This window comes from Nematolebias whitei, chromosome 22 (genome assembly GCF_014905685.2).
Source record: "Nematolebias whitei isolate Nwh7 chromosome 22, NemWhi1, whole genome shotgun sequence".
Taxonomy (NCBI): Eukaryota; Metazoa; Chordata; class Actinopteri; order Cyprinodontiformes; family Rivulidae; genus Nematolebias; species Nematolebias whitei.
The window spans coordinates 5,089,875-5,111,335 of record NC_056519.1 but is presented as its reverse complement, the minus strand read 5'-3'; the positions used below and the strand labels follow the sequence as shown (position 1 = coordinate 5,111,335).

The window sequence follows — 21,461 nt, the reverse complement described above, 5'->3', positions numbered from 1 at the left end:
AGAGGCAAAAAAAAAAAAAAAACACACTTTAAAAGGATGAAGGATTCGTCCGTGAGCGTTCAGGTTGTATTATACGTCCAAACAGCTACACACCAGCGTGTTTGGCGTCGACACGGTGCAGAGGCGTGTCTGACAAGTTACATCGTCTGAGCCTCCTCGTCTCGTTTGGTCAACGAACCAGGAACGGGACGTCTGGGAGGCGAATCGCTCTAAATACAGCCCTCAGCAGAGAAAAGGACCGCTCACGATCAAAAGCAAAGGTCATTTTGAACCTCTAGAAACTAAAACGTTGCTCCGTGTCGGAGGTGAGAACAACCGCGGCTCACCTGGAATACTGCTTTGGACATTAAAGTGGCTCTACAGCAGAAATATTCTCCTCGCTGGCGACCACGCGAACCTAAAGTGCTATAAAACCACAGAGGAAACAATCAGCTCGGTTAAATCAGGCTCTTCTACACTTAGAGGCTAAAACGGCTAAAAATAGAGCTGCACAATACTTGGACAACGTGTACGTGTGCACGGATACGGCCTCCGCCTGCGCGAACATACGAACATCGTCGTAATTCGGAGCGGAAACCCAAACCGACCGCGCTCCTCAACGTCGTCCACCGCGGGTCGCTGCGCACACCGATTTCGAGGTAGGTGCTAAGCTAACGCTTCAAAACTCTTCTGCAGTCTCTCCACGTGTTAATTACGAATACGCGTTGTTGTTTTCTTAACGTGACTATAAACGTTTACACTACAAGGTGTTTATTTCCCTTTAAATGGCGCCACCTTTGTAAGGAAAATGCATTTGTGGATTAGGCTCGTGAAAAATTGATCAAATCTTCTCTGCCACACCGTTTGTTCTGCGATCGACATGTTGCCGTTTCTTGGATTTAATGATTGAAGTCTCTGAAGAAACACGACGTATTGGCAATTTAACGATTAAGTGAACAAACTGGGGCTTTGAGGAGCATGTGGAAGAACCATACACAGCCACAACAATGCTTTTCTTCCTCGGGCACCATTTAAGCGGGAACGAAAGGCTTTCGAACGACATAAGATTAATTGCCGTGAAGTATCGTCGCATAAAACGAACAATTAACCTGATAAAAGTTTGACTTTTTGTGCGACGCTTGCTTCAGGTTTAATTCAACCGAGTTATTTTTTTGTTTGTTGTCGAAAGACTTTCCCGTTTATTCACCGGTGAATGGAAAAAACAAATCACTTGTTGGATCTGTATTTAGAGGTTATACTGTTAAGAAGCTTAACGGCATTTATTAGTACTTCTATCAGTACTCACTCAGTAATGAGGTGTTGATGCATCCCTAAAAACACGCAGTATTTTGTTGGACATGTGGATTATTCACGCTCACTGCGTTCTCCGTATCCTCTCAGCCGCAGTCCGACACAAACGCCTTCCTGTCGTGGAGTTTGTTTTGGTAAATAATCACGGTTCTTTATGATGTTCCCGTCACGTCAACGATCATTTTTCTACATATTGTGCAGCCCTAGTTAAAAATCCACAACTGAGAATACCGTCGGTGTGCGTTACAAGAGGGAGTCGTTGTACCCCCGCCCTCCCCCGCCCTCACTTCTCAGACAGCAGCAGGATAACCGAGGAGGGAGGAGACGACGTGGTTTACCAAGTGAGGCTCAGAGCAAAAAGAACGAAACTAACACCTAAAACAAAAAAACACGCTGCCTCTACACGTCTTTGACTTTCATTGCCTCCTCGACCCCCCCCCCGCGCCCCTCACTGTCACTCCTCGGCTGTTTTCAGGACCGAGTCGTCTCCCAGGATCTTGCAGAGCTCGTTGAGGCGATTCTGCATCTCGGGAATGCCGGCGAGCTGGGCCTCGAGCCGCTGCTTCTCCTCGGTGAGGGTGAGGCGCGTCGCCGAGTCCAGCTGCTCGAAGCGCCAGCCGCCCTCGCCGTCGAACTGCAGCAGGTGGGTGTGGTACTTCCTGCAGACGAAAGGAGCTAAAGTGAGGTTTGATTCACCTCCTTCTAGTCAAGCTAAACATGGTGGGAAAAAACTTGGGAAACTAGCTGTGAAGATTTTTGCTGAAAGCAGCTGAAGAACCTGAAACTGAGTTGTTAAAGCTAAAAGAAGCAGAACACTAGCTAAAAGCTAAAAGTAGCAGAACGCTAGCGAAAACACTAAAATTCTAGCTAAAGCTTAAAGACAGCAAATTGCATTATCTAATAGTTTAAAGTAGCAAAGCAATGGCTAAGTAGCAAAATGCTAGCTAAATGTGATAAATATTAGCGAAAAGTGGCAAAATGCTAGCTAGATGGCAAGTAGCAAAATGCTAGTTTTTTTCCCACACAAAATGCAAGCCAAAAGTAGTAAAACACTAACTGCAAAAAAAGTAGCAGAACACTAACAAAAGTGGCAAAATGTTAGCTAGATGGCAAGAAGCAAAATGACAGTCAAAAGGTAAATGTAGCGGTGTTAGCTTAAAGCTAAAAGTAGCAAACTACTAGCTTCTAAATAAAAGTAGCAGAACACTAAAAGTAGAAAAGCACTAGCTGCTAAAAAAAAATAGCAGGACACTAGCTAAAAGTGGCAAAATGCTAGCTAAAAGTAGAAAAATGCTAGCTAGATGTAAGTAGCAAAATGCTAGTCAAAAGACTAGCTAAAGAATAAAAGTAACAAAACACTTGATAAATGTGGCAACGACCAGCTGAATGCAATTAGTGAAATGCCAGTCAAAATGTAAAAGTAGCTAATTGTCAGCTTTAAGCTAAAACTAGCTAAATTTGAGCTAAGAGTAGCTAAGCGCTAGTTAAGCACTAAGCAAAAAATGAGCTAAAAGTACAAAAATGCAAGCTAAACTGAAACCAGCAAGCAACAAACGAGCTAAAAACTGAGTTGTTAAAGCTAAAAGTAGCAGAACACTAGCTAAAAAGAGCAAAACCCAAGCTAAAAGAATTACAATGCTAGAGAAAAGCACTAAAATGTTAGCTAAAGCTTAAAAATAGCAAACTACATTATCTCATAGTTAAAACTAGGAACACAATGGCTAAGTAGCAAACGATAAAATGCAAAATGTTAGCTAAAAGTGACAAAATGCCAAAATGTAGCAAACGTATAGCTAAAATTTTAATGTAGTTAAACACTAAATGAAAGCAGCACAATGTTAGCTAAAAGCAGCAAAACACTAGCTAATAAATAAAAGTAGCAGAACACTCACTAAAAGTAGAAAAGCACTAACTGCTAAAAAGGTAGCAGGACACTAAAGTGGGAAAATGCTAGCTAAAAGTAGCAAAATGCTAGTCAAGAGGTAAAAGTAGCGAAGTGCTAGCTTAAATTTAAGAGTAGCAAAACACTAGCTAATACATAAAAGTGGAAAAAAATGTTAACTATGGCAAAGACCAGCTGAAGGGCAATTAGTCAAATGTCAGTCAAAAAATAAAAGTAGCTAAATGTTAGCTTTAAGCTAAAACTAGCTAAATTTGATCTAAAAAATAGCAAAGCGCTAGTTAAGCGCTATGCAAAAATGATCAAAAAGTACAAAAATACAAGCTAAACATTCAAAGAAGCAACAAACGATGTAAAACCTAAAAAGTTGCAAAAGGTTAACTAAAAGATAATAGCAGAAATGTAGCTAAAAGCTAAAAGTAGCACAAAAAGACAAAAACGGAGCCAATTTGCTGAAAAGTATTAGAAAGCTCAAAGCATTTCTATGGGGACAATCTTTTTAATTAAGGTAAATATTTTGAAAAGTATGATCGTTAAAAAAAAAAACCGAACATGGTGACATTTAAATGGGTAAAACAGGTCAAAGGATGCAGAAGAGAGGAAAGAGTAAAGAGAAACAGGATGGCTGTGCTGTCTTACCACAGGGAGGGTCGGTGGGTGATGGAGAGCAAGGAGATGTCGGCATCCTTGGCAGCCTGAAAAATCTTCCCCTCCACATCGATGCTCACGGCGCTCGTGCACTCGTCCAGCAGAGCATATTTAGGCCTTGAACACAGAGAGGAAGCATTTTTAATCATTGGGTCATTTTGACCCAAGGGCAGCAGGAGGGTGAAAATGAGAACGAGGCTGTTCCTTCTTACTTATGGTAAAACATGCGAGCCATGCCCATCCTCTGCTTCTCGCCTCCGGACAGAACATCTTTCCAGTCCAGCTCAGCGTCCCAGCCTGGATGACAAAAAAAGGCTTTTTTTTTTTTTTTTTTACCATTTTGTCATTTTATTATAAAAACATAACATATTTTCCTAAAATCCACACTTCTTCCTGTTTATCTGAAGATAAATTAGGATGAATTCGGTCGGGCCGACTTCAATGACGTGTTTTGGGTGTTGCCGTACCTCCCTCTCTGGTGACGATGTGATTAAGGTTGACTATGTCCAAGATGGCCTCCAGGTCTTGGTCACCGAGGCCTCTGGCGGCCATGTCCTCCATGGAGTCTGGGTAGATCACCTGGTCTCGCAGCGTCCCCACCGACATGTACGGCCTGGAGAAACGCACGCTCATCATCAAAAACGCAGGGAAACTTTCACACACGCTGAAAGAAAAAGACTTTCTTCCTGTTTCAGTGAACGTGTCAGATTCTGTTACAGAACCCAGACGGCCGTCTCGCCCCGAGCATTAAATATTCACTGCTCCGCAGGACGGAGTCAGCAGCAGCTCCGAGCTTCGTTACATTAAAAAGACTTGATCCGGTTCAGTTTAGGACCACCGGAGCGGCTTTAGTTTAGTGAGGACCAACGGTTCTCATAGATGAGGTTGGGGACGGGAGTTGTTAACAGGTTGGGGTTCCTATAGCACAATATAACCCAGAGATAAAAACATTTAAAATAATAATAGTTGACAAGTCTTTTTGTAAACTTCTACAAGTATCTGTCACTTTAATTTTAAGGGTTGAAAGCTGAACAAGTTTGAGAATCAAGAAACAAGACGGCAGTTTTTACTTTTTTTTTTTTTTTACATTTTAATTTAAATCAGTTTTTATCCTCTCATTATTAAAGTTTAGTTGATCGCTGTATTTTTGAGAACATTGGCGAACAAGTAAAACTAGAAAGTTCCTGGAGAAACTTTGACAGGGACGGCCACGCTGCTGCTGCTGCCAATGTAAAAAGTTTTGATAAAGTTTTTGTTGTTTTGAGTACTATGTGTTGGGGTTCGCTCTCAGCTACCATCACACCAAATTTCAGTTCAATATGGCAAAAATTCATTTTTCTTTTAGCCGATGCATCCATCTTGTATTTTTGATTTATTCAGTATGTGATAGGGAATGTTCTCAGCTATAACCTCAACAAATTTCAGGCCTGTATGTGTAAAAATGGCGGAGTTAATCCATTTAAAAGTAGCGTTGGTGGCCATCTTGGATTTTTGATTTTGATGAGCATTTTATGGGAAACATTTTCAGCTATTATTACACCAAAATTCAGCTCAATATCACTAAAACTGACTGATTTATACTATTTTTCCTTTCTTGCTCAGGCGGCCATCTTGGATTTTTGATTTTCCACCAGAATCTATTAGGGATCGTTCTCAACTACCAATACGCCAAATTTCAGCTCTAAAGCTCTAAACACGGCTGAGTTACGCTTGTTTTTCCCTTATAGCTAAGGCGGCCATCTTGGATATTTGATTTGCATTAGGAATGTATAACAACTCGCTTTCAGCTACAACCATACTAAATTTCAGCTCAATATCTCAAAGAATGACTGAGTTATATTCAATTTTGTGTTTGCTGAGTTAGCTGTGGCAGCCATCTTGAATCAAAATGGCTCCCAATGTTAATCAGTTCTACAGATACATGTGATGATCACTTCGTGTGAGTTTCAAACAAATCCAACAGTAAGTTTCTAAGATTTCTTCAGGGACTTCTACACAAGTCCTGTGACCTCGCAGCAGCAGTTAGCGTGAGGAGTGTTCTGTTAGTCTGGAATAATGGCGCCTTTGTTTGCAAATTACGTCGCCGTGGTAACTCGAAATGCCAATAAAAGGAATAGCATACATCACAGTGCCGCGCTGGTCGTTTTGATATAACATTTGTGGGGGTACGCGTTGCAGTTCTGGCCGCATTAAAGTTGACGGAAGAGTAAGTTATAAAGTTAAGAAACCCTTGTCAGGTGGATAATAATAGGTACTGCAGTACTCAAAAAAGTACATTTTTATGTAGAATCACTAGTCAAAATACTTGTTTTTAAGCTGTTATTGTCAACTTTGTCGCCGCCTGCTGGCCTGGCATGGATATTTCTGCTTTTTTGGGGGGGATTTATTTCTCTCCTCTGGGCAGAACATCCTGTAACTTTATGACAAAAAATAAAAATTAGAAACACACAAAACTTTAGTGGGCAACAAAGGAATCATTCGGCCTTTTGATTTGTTTACGTCTATACTATACATGTAAAACTTCATTTTCCCCTCTTTTAGCCGTTTCAATTTAAGCTGTTTATAATTTACAAGGCACCAAATATTTACTGTAACTTGGGTTTGCTTTTGCTCGATCCTCTGAAGCTTCAGCTGATTTTATGCAACATCGGCTGTAAAAACTGCGCAGTAAATATTTCACTCCACCTGGAGCTCTGGTATCTCTCACGAGGGGCTCGTTACGACGGATTAGATTACGGAGACGGTTCAGGAGTACCGCTATCAAGCCACGCCGGCGCTGACTATGAGGAGTGTGCGTTTGCATGCGTGTACCGCTGAGGGATGTAGAACATGTGCTCTGGAGAGGGTTTGTGTAGCCGGCCACCGTAGACCGGCCACAAGCCGCTGAGGATCCTGAACAGAGAGCTTTTCCCACAACCGTTTGGTCCTGTGATCAACAGGTGCATCCCTTCTTCCACCTGAGCGGGGGAGATTTTAAACGTTAGCACAACAAAGTCTCCATTTTTATCATATTATCAACCAGAAAAAAAACATGAAATGCAACTTTAACAAGGTGAAGGTTTTGAAAATCCCCATTCACATAAACCGCCATGACGTTTCGCTTCGTGATCCATTTTAGGTGCCGGGCTGTGACGGTTAAGACGAGCTGGCGACTCAAGATTGTAAGAAAAGAGGCAACTTTTCGGTTTTCATTCATTTGAACACTACCATTTTCAGCCACCAGATGGCACTCTAGTAGTATGGCATGCTGTTGTGTCATGTAATGGGTAAAAGTGGCTATTAATGACATGATTAATCAGCTTCATTTTACCGCACCGCTCCGGTGAAATGAAGCTGATTTGACCCTCAAAGTGCATTTATTAAGTAAAAGTTTAACCGAGACACACATTTACTATAATGTCGAACAAACAAATGATGGCTTTTAAGTGTTAATCTTGTTAAATTCTTGTTAAAAGTCCCGCAGCCGCCATTTGGCAGCCAATCGATTTTTGGCACACCAGCCCACATTTCTGGGTTGTCAGCGGTGACGCATAATAGATGCGACTTATACGGCGAAGCGACATACTTATGGATTTTTCCACTTTACGAGACATATTTGGACTGATGCGACTTATACGGCGGAAAATACGGTACTAGAGTTTACTGAAACTAAATCGAGGAGAGTTTGAGACTCCTGCAACGAAAAGAAAAACACAAATACCAAGAATGCTTTGAGACACGATGGTGAGTTACGGCTGGATTAGCCGTTAGCATGTCAATTTAAAATGAGCTATTTACAACAGGTAAGATATTAACTGTTTATAAGCTCTCCACTGAAAATAATCTGAAGTTTTTACGATTCTGAAGCCACGGATCAAAAAAATCCTCTTCTCATCCATGCAATAACACATTTAGTGCTCCGAAAAGTGAATCAACGCAAACTAAACAGTATTTTTTTTAATCTAAGGAGGTTTTTTTTTCTTTTCTAAATTAGATCATTCCATCCAAGTCCTGCTTACATGACGGTTTAGCTAACGCGTTGTTCTGAGCAGACGTTTCTTGAAAGGCGTGTGTCGTGTTATTAGCAAACTTATCAAGTTAACTCAGATTTCCAGATACGAGGAGCAAAGTTCTCTTTTATGTTTAAGGGAACAGAGCGTGCGGGGCGGTGAGGGGGAGATGAACATCAACAAACACCAGAATCCTCGGAGGGTTTCATGACCCGTCAGGCCGAGCGCTACATAAAGCAATCAGGGTAAAAAGACGGCGGCTGCCTCGCCTTTAAGTTCAGGCACGACACGACGACGTCCCCGTTGGGTGTGATGATCGGGACGTTCTCGCACACGATCCCCTGGTCGACGTCGATCACCTCGCCTGCAGCGAACGCAAGGAAATCAAAGCATTTGAATCATTAAAAATAAAAATAAAAACTTTACATGGCTGTGAAATAGTCGTCTTTGTGTATGTTTGAACGTAACTTTTATTAGAAACGTAAGCGGTTTCAAACCTGGATAGAAAAGGGACTGACGACCTATTTTTCCTTATTATTATTATTATTATTCCTTCCTATCTTTTATTATATCGATCAGACTTTTTAAGGTTTTAGCAACTGCAAGCCTACTATAATAAGAATTGTAATGAACTAGACTTATCAACGATTGAGCTTGGATTTTAAAAAAAATCTAAGGCAGGCCCATACATCTATAATAAACAAAGCTATTTCCAAAAATATACAATATACTAATGCAGGCTAAAAAGGTAGACACGCTGCATATAAAGGGAAGATGGGAACAAGAATCAGAAATAGAAATAACAGAGGAATGGGAGAATATTTGTAGTTTCCAGTGGTCCTCAAGGAGCTCGCTGTGGTGGAGGGAACACTGTTGGAAAAATATTATAAGGTATTTTAAAACACCATATCAAAGCTGAATTATGTATTTAAAATTCAAATACAACAAAGTTTTCGGACTTTGTATTTGGGACAGGGGATAAAATTAGCCAACGGGGATGATGTAAAATTGTTAAAGGCACTTATTTATTTATATATTTACATTTCCTCTCTTAAAGGTGTGTTTTCTATACGTAATACATGATTCAGGTGTTTGAGTTTCTATGTAAGGAATCATTGGATTCCTACATTTATTTAATAATGTTCTTTTCTCCACCCCCCCCCCCTTTTTTATTTATTTATTTTTATTCCCCCCCCTCCTCCGTAGTTTTGTTATTTATGTTTAAAAATGAAAATTGGGAAGGGTTGTGAAGTAAAGTTGTTATATTGCAATGTTATTGTAACTACCTATTCCATTGACGAAAATAAATAAAAATAAAAAGAAATGTAGCAAATAAAAGCTTTTCATGCGTTTCTTTAAACGGTTTAGAGAAAATAGAACAAATTGTGGATTTAATCTTACTTTTTTGATCCAAGCTGTTTCCACAAATCCACAATATTTAATTTCCCTGATGTGACAGTTCAGCTCTTTACAGTTTGAGCGGAAAGGCTATGAACAGTTAATATCTTACCTGTTGTAGATAGCTCTGTTTAAAAGGGAGGATTTAATCTGACTGGATTGATGAGCTCACGGAGATCAAAGTAGACTCTTGTCGTTTGGAAGCGACAACTAAATTTCACATTGGTTTAAACAAACATTTCTCCCGCAGAGATAATAATAATAATATATATTATCTCTGCCAAAAGACCAAATATACAAAATGCAAACAAAGCAAGGTTTACAAAGTTTTAAAACGGAAGCAATCCACTTTAATCTGTGTCTGTCTCGCATAAATTAGCTCATCAATCTCGTCAGATTTAAACTACAATTTTTCAAACCGAGTCATTACAAAAAGTTACCCTCAACAGGTAGGATATTTATTGTTCATAACGCTTTTTTCCCCCTTCAAAATAATTTAAAGCACGCTAAGTGAGCATAGTTAAAAGCTTTAAAGGAAGTGAATGATTAAATATTTTCGATAAAACAAAATAAATATAACAATTAGTATAATAGAAGCTAAAGACGAGTGAAGCCACGTTTCTAACAATATTATTAAAAACGTTTTAAAAAATTGAGGTAAAAAGAAGTTAGGCAAAACGCATTTTCTAATAACCAAAAACTGATATTAATTAATTTGAACTCAGTTTGAATATTTGATAACTTTAGACAAATAAACACGTTAAGCAAATGAACCAAAAAGGTTTGAATAAAAGTTTAAACGTGCAAAACTAACGATACATTTTTTTACCGTTTAAAGAAATTATCCCGTTTATTTTACACACAGGCCCAAAACCGTTTTACGCCAAAAAAATGTATTTTATTAATTAATTATTAACACAAAATTTCACAGACTACTTGTTGATTGTTGTTTAAATATATATATATTTTACTTTTAAACTTAAACTGGATATTAAAATCAAACTATTTTTAATTTTATATTTGTATTTTCTGGATGTTTTGGGCTCACGGGAGTGTTTACGGCAGAACCGACCCTTTATCTCCAGCGGCCCGTCGATGTGCAGCTCCGGTTTGTTCTTCTTCTGCGTCCCCGCGGTCGCCGACAGCGAGGAGCGCTTGTACACCCCCTTCTGGACGTCCTCGAACACCACGAACATGTTGTGGACCCTCGCAGTGTAGCCCGCCAACTCCGTGACCTGCGGCGACAAACACAAACACAAGGAGGGGTCAAAGGTCGCGCCGTTACAAAGACATGTCAAGGTGACCGGGTGGATCGCTGAGCGAGCTCTAACTCCTGTCGAGGGGTGCGAGCGCACGTTCACTCTTTAGGTGAATGCACGTTGCCCGCCAGCTTCAATGCTTGACTTTTAAAAGAGCCGAATGTTTGTGCAGACGACCGGAGGTCTCCTCGTCCATCCCTGCGGGACGCCCCCAGGCTGTTGACGCAGCTTGAGTTTATTAAACAGGCCGAGGTTCTGAGAATCCACAGAGCCGATGCAGATTCGACCGCCTCGTGTTCTTTCACCGAGTCACGTTGGAGCGGGTCCGCCGGCCGACCGCCCAAGTTCAAGAGCATGAAAGTGGAGTTCAGAGCGGGAGTTTATCTGCCCCGTCAGAGAGCGGGTCGAGTCAACATTCAGCTTTCATTCCTTATCTGCTCTTTATCTGAGGGAAAACTCTGCAGGCTTTGTGTTTTAGCTGTTTGTCAAAACCTTCGGCTCGTTCAGGAGATGGACTTTTAGGTTTTAAAACTTTTGTACTTTCAGATTTAATTTAAAAATATTTTCCTCACAGAATTACACGGTTCTTCAGTTCATTCAAAAACGTTGTTCTCGTTAAAATCTGCTTTGACTTAGCTTTTAGCTCCTGTTTTGCTGCTTTTAGCTAGGTTTATGTTCATTTCAGCCTCTTGTGAAACTTAACCTTTTAGTTTCAAGGTTTGATACTTCAGATAAATTTTCTATAATTAGCTAGTGTTTTGCTTCGTTTAGCTTCCAGTTAGCATCTTGATGCTTTAAGCTTATATCTAACCTTTTGTAACCTTTAGCATCTATTTAGTTTTATTTTTAGCTTTGCTACTTTTAACATTCAGCTAGCCTTTTTGTTACTTTTAGCTTGTCTTTTGTTAATTTTAACTGTTTGTTAATTTTGGATAGTCTATTTCTACTGTTAGCTTCTAGCTAGCCTTTTATTACTGTACTTTAGCTGACATTTTCCTACTTTTAGTTAGGTTACTTTTGTTTAGCTGCTAACTAGTAATTCTTTACTTTTAGCTGTTTTTTTTCGTCTACTTTTGACTAGTTTTTGTTCCATTTAGCTTTTAGCTAGCCTTTAGCTACATTTGGGTAACATTTGTTTAGTGTTAGTTTTTGTTCCATTTAGCTTTTAGCTAGCCTTTTAGTTAACCTTTAGCTACTTTTAGTGAGTCTTATTTCATTTAGCTTTGTGCAAACCTAATAATTTAGCTAGCCTTAGCTTACTGCTAATGTTTACCTAGTCTTTCTACTTTTAGCTAGCCTTTTCAGTATTTAGCTTTATTGTTCTGTTTCTTTAGCTTTAGGGAAGCTAAGCTTCGGCTTTTTCAGCAGATTTCGGTGGTCGTTCAGGGCACGTTTTAAAGCTCAAGTTTTGATCATTTTCCCTCCCGTGGTATCAAACCTTGGATCTCATCTCGTTTCTCCAGCATTAGTAATAAAACTGAACTTCCAGTTCTCCGAGGAGCTGCAGTCTGCTCATCATCATTTCACGTAGCTTGGACAAGATTAGAAGCAGACCAGGAAGTGGGCAAGATTCAGCAGGAAGACATTTCTTCGGCAAGGCGAGACTGTAAACAATCAGACGTTCTGAAAAGTACAACGTAGGTTTATTTAAACGGAGTTCATGAGCGAGAGGGAAAGTAAGAGGAGGTGCAGAAAGATCAACAGATGGTGGATTATTCACAGCAAGCCTAAGCTCTGCACACACCGGCAGGCTTGATGGTCATCAGTGAGGTTTTATTAAAGATTTGACTAATATAAAAGGTCAAACTGTCCCCCGTGTCTTTGGATAATCCAGTAAATCAGGGGTGCCCAATACGTTGATCGCGAAGGTATTATGGGTAGATCGCATGGCATTAAAAAATTAGAAGTCAACCAATCATGAGATCATGAGATTTGACACTTGACTGACATACAGGGCAGCCAGTCGGAGGCCCCGTTTACTAGGCCTGTCACGATAACAAATTTTGCTGGGTGATTAATCGTCTCAGAAATTATTGCGATAAACGATAATATTGTTTGAAATTTGACAATAATTAGTAATTATTGTCAAATTTAAGAAGAAATGTTGGTTAATTTTATTTTGAGTGTAGTACCTTTATTGTCCACTGGATGGCAGTATAAGGCTGTTTGAACCGAAGGATGGATAGTGAGGGAGCGAGCAGCGTGTCTCTTTAAGAAAAACGGGAGGGAGGCCCCTTGACGTGACATGGGCGGTCTCTCCTTCCTGTTTTCTGTTGTCAAAATGGCGGACGCTCGGTGTGGTTTGAGCTCTTTAGCACAGCATTGTTTACACAAAGCTTTTAATAAATAAAAAAAAATCAGTGAACAAGTTCTCAGCTTCTTTTTGCAGAGAAAAACAACTTTTTAGACGAAGGCACGGGTTTCAACCGTGAATTTTGGAGCTTTGACAAGACTGAGATGTTTTTCCCCCCCAAGATCAGCCTGTTAGCTTAACTCTTAGCTTAACTTCTCAGCTTAGCTGCTTTTAATGATCCAAAAACGCGATTTTGGACGATTAAAACTAATTTTAAACAGAAAAGAGAAAGGGAGGAGTCGGTGAAGAGAACCGGAGTTGATCTTTTTGTCATCCAGTGTCTTCAGTAGAAAGAGAGACACGAAGAACCGATAAAGCCGATAAATGAAAGAGGTCGATAATTTTCATTCATCATGCGATTAATTGATTTATTGCGACCGGCTTACCGTTTGCATGACGTGAAACGTTCGTCCGCTCATTTGCAGCAGCCCTCATTCTCTCTGAAACTGAAGGTTTCTGAATCCAGGTCTCAGACTGGAGGTTTTCCAGGGAAAAGTGAGGTGTGAAATGCTGCAAGTGTGGAGGGGCACATGTGCAGTCCAGTGTTTTTCTGCTCTAACAACAGTTATAATAAACGACAGAGAGCAGAGTGTTTTCGTGCTGCTCAGCCTTTTTCAGCATGTAGGAGCAAAACTAATAAAATCCAGTTCCAAAGAGACGTTAGTGTGTTCACCAGTTTGGACGTAACTGTCGTGCAGACGCCGCATTTGCAACGAGGGTTGCCAGATAAATTTAAAATGTTTTATTTACCACCTCTTTTTCTGTGCACATGTTCAACAAACAACACACACATCATCTTAGAACATCTTTACTCAGCACATATGACAGTTCAGCTCGGAATACTATCATTTTAAAGCCACAGTACTATAGTTCATAATTTCTTATCTGGCAACCCGACTGACATGGAAACTACAGTGTTTTTTTTTTTTATTACCCTCAATAACCATTGAAAAAAAAACAGTTTCTAGAGGTTGTTCTGTGTAAACGGGGCTGTAGATCACTTTGGTCATTTTAAAAGTACCAGTAGCTCACATGATGAAAAAGTGTGGATTAATCTGGAATTAGTAGCAGGAACACGCTGGTACGAACAGCACGGCTCTGGTCTGCAGCAGGTTTTACTTCCTGTTGCTGTTTGGATACAAAACGTTCTGAGAAAATATAAAAATAAAGCCTACGCTGCGTCGTGGTAGAACTTCTGGGTCAGATTTGTTTGGATTGAGAATATTAAATTTATAAAACTGCAAACAGTGCTGAAAATAATCTGCTGTGAACATAAATAGAGCCGAGATTTGAGGGAAAGCTAGCTGATTAGGTAAGTGCGAGTCGTTCACACCACCTCAGGAATGTGCTCCGTCCCTCGGTCCGTGCACGCAGGGGCTTGCTGCTCCGCCATCTTTACCCAGAACTCCGCCGCCACTCAGAACCGGAGCTCGCCTGCCTCCTCACCACAAAACAACAAGGCTGGACAACAGGAGGATGACGAATCACCGGAGAATGGATTATAATCTAGAAAGCCTGCTCAGACTCGGGTCGTGTGACACAGAACAAACCACCCGTACTGGTTTCAGTTCCACCTCTTGACCACAGACACTTAACTGTTTCACAGATTAACGCTCTGAACTCAAACTTGTGCTGGATGCAGCCAAACGAAGAAAATTAAAAAACTTAATCTGTGTTTTTAATGAAAATGAACAAAAAATAAATAAATCACAGATTCATCCTTCACGTATTCACCGATTTATTTATTTGCTTTTTAAAGCAGCTAAGGTCTAATTTATGTCATGAAAACACTGATATCCCCTGAAATTTGTGTAAAAATTAGTCCACAAAACACAATCCAAACTAAAACAGAAGATTTTTTTTCGGTCCAGGGAGTTGAACCGGCGACCTTCCGATCACAGACCCACCTTCTCTAACCTCTGCGCCACCACTCACTTAACTAAAACAGCAATCTTCCTAATCCACTTTAATTTGCTAATCCACCTTAATTTGAAGTTTTCCAACAGAAGCAATCCTTTTATTTTCTATTTGTCTCTGCCTGCTGCCGCAGCCCCTGGAAATCCCTTCGTATAAAACGTCGCATTTGACTCTTTTAATGGGCTAATGAAATCCCTGTCATCTACACGTAAGACGAATTTAAACAATTACCTCCTGAGAGTTTCTTTTAAATCTGCTGGTTCGAGATATTTTGCTAACAGACATGCAGTTACATTATTGCCCATCTTTCAAGGCAGCGGGGAAATAAACATACTACCGTACTTGCCGCCGTCTAAGTCACATCAGTCCAAATATTTCTAATAAAGTGGAAAAAACAAATGCATCGCTTTGCTGTATAAGTCGCAGGCATGCTAATTTATGCTAAAAAACTGTGACTTATAATTAGCGAAAATTATGTTAATATTTTTAGATGATTCTACTTTACATCACTTTTGTCTTGTGTCATAACCCTCCTGCTGCCCTTGGGTTAAAACCACCCAGGAGGCCTCACTGATTGACCCAAAGGCAGCAGGAGGGTTACAATATTATTCTCAATAAAATGTACTTACTACTTTCTAATGTTGTTTTACTGAGCATGACATCATTAAATAAGTTACAACAGGTTCATGTTTTCGTTCAAACAACAACTAAATAGTCTCTGGAAGTTACTTTGATCCAAACTGATCGGTTAGAAACTTCCAAAGAGGCGAAACCCGCGACATGAAGTCTCTTCGTCACGTGGACACAGAGAGGCGATCGTCTTAAATCACAAGCTTGAGCGCTAAACTCGTGGAAATGAACGTCGAAGATAACGTTTGAGGCACCGCCCGTCAGAACCAGTCCATCGTGCCGACTCTTGTAAACTGATTTAAAGGTTCGTTTTGCAGTAAATAAACAGCCGTCACCGTGTGTGTGTGTGAGTGTGTGTGTGTAATATTCAAATGAGTCACTTTTTATTTATTTGTTTGGTTGTTTTTGGAAGCTAGCTGTAGCCTGGTGCACTTCCTGCAAACTGATGCCATCATTCATTCAACCTTTACTTATACAGGTTAATCCCATTGAATAATGGGATTAAAATGGGATAAAATCCCACTTTTGAATAATGTTTTCGCTTGAAATGCAAGTCGTCGTTAGAGGGTCTCATTCACGAGAAGCTATGTTACGATCGGACACTAAAATGGCTAAAACTCGGTCAGTTTTATGAATATTGAGCTAAAATCGAGCGTGGAAGTAGACGAGACGTTCTCAATACATGGCGCTCGTATGTGACATCGCTCATGAAGTAATCTCTGAGGTCTGATCACCGTCTTTCAACATGAGATGTTTGAAACTCTGGTAAGGAAGGTGGCGGGCGATATGCATTCCCTCAAGGACTAGTTACGTTTTAATAACAGTGTTGTGCACAAACATGTCAAGAGTTGGTTTATAAAAGACAAACTTCTCCAGTGGTTCCCAACCCTGGTCCCTGAGGAACACCATCCTGCATAATTCCAGTGGTTCCCAACAGTGGTCCCTGAGGAACACCATCCTGCAGATTTTATTTGTTCCTCTGCTCCAACACACCTGATTTGAATGAACAGGCTTCTGCCGAACTTCAGGAAGTAATTAAACCACTGAATCAGGTGTGTTGGAGCAGAGAAACAACTACAACATGCAGTATGGTGTTCCTCAGGGACTACTGTTGGGAACCACTGCATTAAACTACGACAACAAATCACGCAGCGCTCAGACCTCTTTGTAGGAGGACATGATCCTCTCGATGGCATCGGCTCCTGAGGCCAGGAGGTTCCTGGCGGTGGTGAACGCCTCCGTCCTCTCGCTCACCATCATCTGAGCCTGTCCGGTCCCCGTCTCTGCAGACAGACAGGCGGTCCGTAAATACACAAACAACGCACAGGCGCAAACAAACCACAAACAGACAAACTCCCCACCGCCGTCTGCGAAGCCGGTGGCGGTGATGATGGGCACGGCCACCATGACGAGCCCGCTGGCGCTCCACACGTACTTCATGAGGAACTGCTCGATCATGATGTACCAGAGACGCTTGGACAGGATCAGGTTCATCTGCTCCGCCAGGGCCCGGTAGCACTTCTGCAGCTGACGCATCTCCACCTGCAACAACGCACAACGGCTGTGACTTTGAAAAAGACGATGGGAGCAGCATTCAATGGCGCCTTGCAATGTGTAAGCCGCCCATATCAGAGGCACTAATGCACCCCAATACCATGAGAGAGGCAGGCCTTTGAACTGTGTGCTGGTAGCAGGCTGGATCTCTTTAACAGAGGACATAATGTTCATGGTTTCCTCTACAAAGACCTTCTGACAGGTTGCCTGTCACCCTATTTAGATTGAAACGCTCCTACAGATGTTTCTTACGTTTACGCCCGTGTCCCAACGTTTTGGAGATGTGTGGCAGGCACTGATGTGAAGTCTGTTTACCTTGTGCCCTCTGTAGAAAGCGATCTCCTCAGCGTTGGCAATGATCCTGGAGTGCACATACCGCAGGTAGCCCTTCTTGTGCGCCTCCTCGGCCACCAGAGTCCCGAATCTGGGCGAGCATGCCCGCAGGACCTTAGCCGTGGCAAAGACCACCAGCCCTGCCAGCAGGGTGGGTCCGCGGGCGTTGGCTCCCCTGGTCCTGGCGGTCTGGATCAAGGTGTAGGAGGTCAACACCACGTCCAGGATGGGCTTGGTGAGATTGGAGTACAGGTGGGCCACGGACTGGGAGAACATCATCACATCCTCGGTGAGAGACTGGTCCGGGTTGGCCAGCCTCCCGTCCATGTTGCTGACTTTGTAGTAGGTCTGATCGGTGAAGTAGGTCCGGTAGGCATGGTTCACCAGCCGGGTCCGGAAGGCCAGCGCCAGCTTGCACTCCAGGTACCGGATGGCGCTGTTGACGAACGTGGCCGGGATGGCGATGAGGAGCCACTTGATGAGCTGCAGGACGAAGCGCCGGGGCTTCTTCTCCACGATGGTCTTCACGATCTTCCCGTCCAAGCTGGCCACGTAAATGGACAGAAACGTCCTGGAGACCAGCGCCACGGAGTGCAAGCAGAGCAGAACCAGCTCCCTGGAAACGAGCCGGGGGAACAGGATTTTACCGAGCTCGAAGATCTGCTTGAAGAAGTCCGCGTTCACGCCGAGGGGTGCTTTCTTATCGCCCGCGGCGTCCGCCTGGGTTTCCCCCGCGCACGCGGATCCGTTCTCCGCCTTTGGACCCCGGCGACTGTCGGTTTTGTTCCCGCAGAGCTGCTTCCAGATGACGGGGTACAGCGTCCTGACGCCGTAAGCGGCGGCTGCGAGAAACACAGCCCGCTTCGCCGCGGCCGTGCGGTCCCATTTCACCCGGGACGCCGCACCGATGATGTTGGACATTTTCATTCACTTTCAGACGTTAATGGCCTCCGCGAACAGTCCGTATGAGACCCATCCCCCAGAACCGGGTCACCGCGTCGACGTTTTCGGAGAAGAGGCTTGGGACGGCTGTAGGTAGCAGCGAGTACCGCTACATTCTGCTGCCTTTACCGAAATGAAGTTACGTAACTTTAAAAGGCTTTTCCGGTGACCAGTATCAAAATAAAAGACATGCTACCCACTACAGGGCAGCCAGTTGAACTACACTCTACGGAAACGTTACGTTGTAATTTATTAAGCTAACTAGTTTCCTGTTTTACTGTAGTTAAATCTGTTATATTTACGTAGCCACCTTTTTGTTTTCCTACGTAAGTGACGTTACGCAAACTAAAACAGCACTTCTGGTTAAACTTGTCAAAATAAACCAAAAACACTTTTTAGAACCACTACTGGACAGACCAGAACCAGAAAGTATTACGTTTAAAATTATTAAGCTAACAAACTACCTACTTCATTGTAGTTAAATCAGGTATTTATTTAGCTTTTATCCGTAGAGGTGACGTTACGTAAATTAAAATTGTACTTCCTGTTATATATGTCAACAACGTAAGGCCTCTACATTTACTGGACTGAGAAGTGGCCACGCCTTAAGTGATAATAAGATTATATTCAGAAAGCATTTGGCTTCCTGTTTCGTAGTAAAAAATAATAGTAGTCCGTTGTTACGTAGCTCGAATAAAAGCTTTTCTATCGGTGGTAAAAATCAATAAAAACAGCACTTCCTGTTAGAGCTGTCAGAATAAAATATCGATTGTCCAAAGACTAATACGTTTTTGAGCTTATATTGACCTCTGCTGGACTAATAAGCAAGCCTTGTGCTTAAGAGCATGGTTTACTGCAGATACATCTGTATTTTTTATTTTTTTACAGGAGCTTTTCGTTATAGCGATGAAAAGTTACACTTCCGGTTTTACGTGTCAAAACAAAAGTAGGCGCAACAGTCGCTAGTATGACGGTTAAACCACTGGAGTTTTAACATTTTAAGATTATTAATTTAGGTAATATTTTACAGTACGCTTTTACAGTGTTTTTTTTTTTATCCATTAGTGATAGAGTACAAAACATAAAACGGCACTTCCGGTTCTGGTTGCCAAATGAAAAAAAAAAAAACACATTTAACTAAATAAATATTAGATTAATAAGTAAACTCGAGTCAACCCTCTCATGCTATTTTCTTGTGCACCAAATTGCACACGCATACGACAGAGAGTCTTTGGAAAGAGTCTAGAAGTTAGCTTTTATTTTGAAAATACCCCATTACCGTAACATCTAGGAGTGGCGCGCGCAACAAAAGCGCCGACTCTTTGCAAAAGTGGAGGCTGGCTTGACTGTGGTGAATTAAATTAGTTGCTATGGTAACGGCGACTGCAATTTTCGATATGAATTTGCGGCGGATCGAGAGCTTCAAGGCTGCTGTGATGGCGACACCTGGTGGTCAACTGGAGTTACTGTACACCAACCTCACAAAAAGCACCGAAGCGCTCAGTGTTTCCATGTCAGTAATTAAAGTTTAGAAAATACTCGTGTGTTTTGTTCATTTGGTAATGGTTTTAACTGCATTGCAAATAAATGAAAAAAAAAAACCTTGTATATAGATCCACATATTTGCACAGATCCAGTTGCAGCCATAGATATCATATAAAATATAATATTTTGCAGCACTCGCCGTTTTAGACGCCATCTTGGTTTTTCTACTACGTCACAAATGGGCAGTGCGCCGAGTATGGCGCGTGACAAGTATTCTACTGCTCGTGCACTTTTAGCTAACGCTTTAATTAGCGTTAGCTAAGTAATGAACAAAAAACAAACACGTTTGGTTTAAACATACTCCTTAGCTGTTACATTATACAATTAAAGCACTGCAAACTTATTTTTTTTCTCTATTTATATAATTTAAAATGAACTGGGTCGGAGGTTCGAGGTAAGACTAAATAAAACTTTCTAATTAGCTATATGGCTAAAATTTGAGCTAACCGATTTATTTTTGTTTTTTGCTTACATTGCAGGAATCGTCTAGTGATGAAGAATGATGCCAAAAAGCAGAGAGTAAGACTGCCAAAATTAAGTGCTCACGACTTTTACACATGTTAATGTGTGAATGTGTGATTTTTTAATTATTTATTAATTTTTGTAGGAGTTTTTTGAGAAGAGAAAAATGCAACAGAGGCTGCAAAAGTTGGGGTTAACTCTGCCGCCATCCTCACCTGGAGGCATCAGCTGTGGGAGTACAGACCTGATGAATTTGTTTATTGTTAATCAAATTGCTACCAAGAAAGAAAATAAAGGTGAGATAACACACAAAAAAAAATCTAATCAGATGGAAATTGTGAGCCCAGTTTCTTTAAAAGGTTAATTTGAACCTTTTGTTTGTACAAAAGCTTTGGCAAATGGGATTCTGGGTATGTTTCCTATTTGCAATCAAAGCAGGATGTCACAATTCAAATTTGTTAACCAAACTAAATAGATATTTGTGTAGTGGATGTCCCCTTCCAGGAAGTAATTCAAGCGGCTGAGTCTGCCCTCCCATCTACTGCTCATCTACTTGCATACAACAAATATAACAGGATTAAAAAAAAAACTTCATTTTCTCAGAGAATGTAGCATGAATCCTGAAGGCAGACTTGATCTGAGTTGCAAATCCCTTAAAGAGTGTCAAACATTAAAACACAGCCTTTGAATTTAATTGTGTAGCCGGTGTTTGTCTTTTTCAGATCCTCCTAAAGTTTCGATTCTTGGAAGATTTAAAGGAAGGTCAAGAAGCCGCGGTAATGAGCCACTTGTGCTCCCAATGAGCCCCTGTTCCCCGTCGCAGCTGAGCCTCGTGGGGAGCCCGTCTCAGTGCAGGTAGAGCTGGAGAGCAGGTTGACAAATCCACTCAGAACAGACGGAGCTGTTGTTATTTTCATGGCTCACAGCATTCTGGTTATTGTATCTAGGGTTCAAGAAATTGGACAAAGAAAGAACGCTATTAAACGAAAGCTCAAGTGTCCACAGGTTAGTCACTCATATATTTAGGGGGAAAATGCAACCCAATGTTACATTATTTTAAGTCACATTTCCCCCCCAAGTTGTCCCCAGTAGTGGAGTCGGCGTTCTCAGACAACAGTGCATCTGATTACCTGCCTCCTGTGACCGACCAGCGCAGCCTAACTTCATCTGGCTCTTCAGGACAAGGTTTCACACAACAAGCCTTCGTAACTCTGCGTTCTCGTTTTTTTAAATAACTAATT

General features: G+C 41.5%; 1 protein-coding gene across 2 annotated transcripts; it reads right to left on the bottom strand.

Moving 5' to 3' along the window:
* Positions 1-463: 463 nt before the first annotated feature.
* On the bottom strand, positions 464-18,309 carry LOC119428269 (ATP-binding cassette sub-family D member 2). 2 transcript variants are annotated; one of them, XM_037695929.1, is made up of 10 exons: positions 17,254-18,309; positions 16,746-16,926; positions 16,546-16,667; positions 10,298-10,460; positions 8,097-8,191; positions 6,650-6,795; positions 4,306-4,451; positions 4,051-4,135; positions 3,830-3,955; positions 464-1,949 (listed from the first exon to the last, which is right to left on the bottom strand). In XM_037695929.1, the coding sequence occupies exons 1-10, from the start codon at positions 18,196-18,198 to the stop codon at positions 1,745-1,747; spliced, it is 2,214 nt and encodes a 737-aa protein (XP_037551857.1). In that variant the 5' UTR covers positions 18,199-18,309; the 3' UTR covers positions 464-1,744. The 2 variants fall into 2 exon arrangements, with proteins under 2 accessions (XP_037551857.1, XP_037551856.1); XM_037695928.1 differs by having other exon boundaries at positions 16,546-16,926.
* Positions 18,310-21,461: the final 3,152 nt, after the last annotated feature.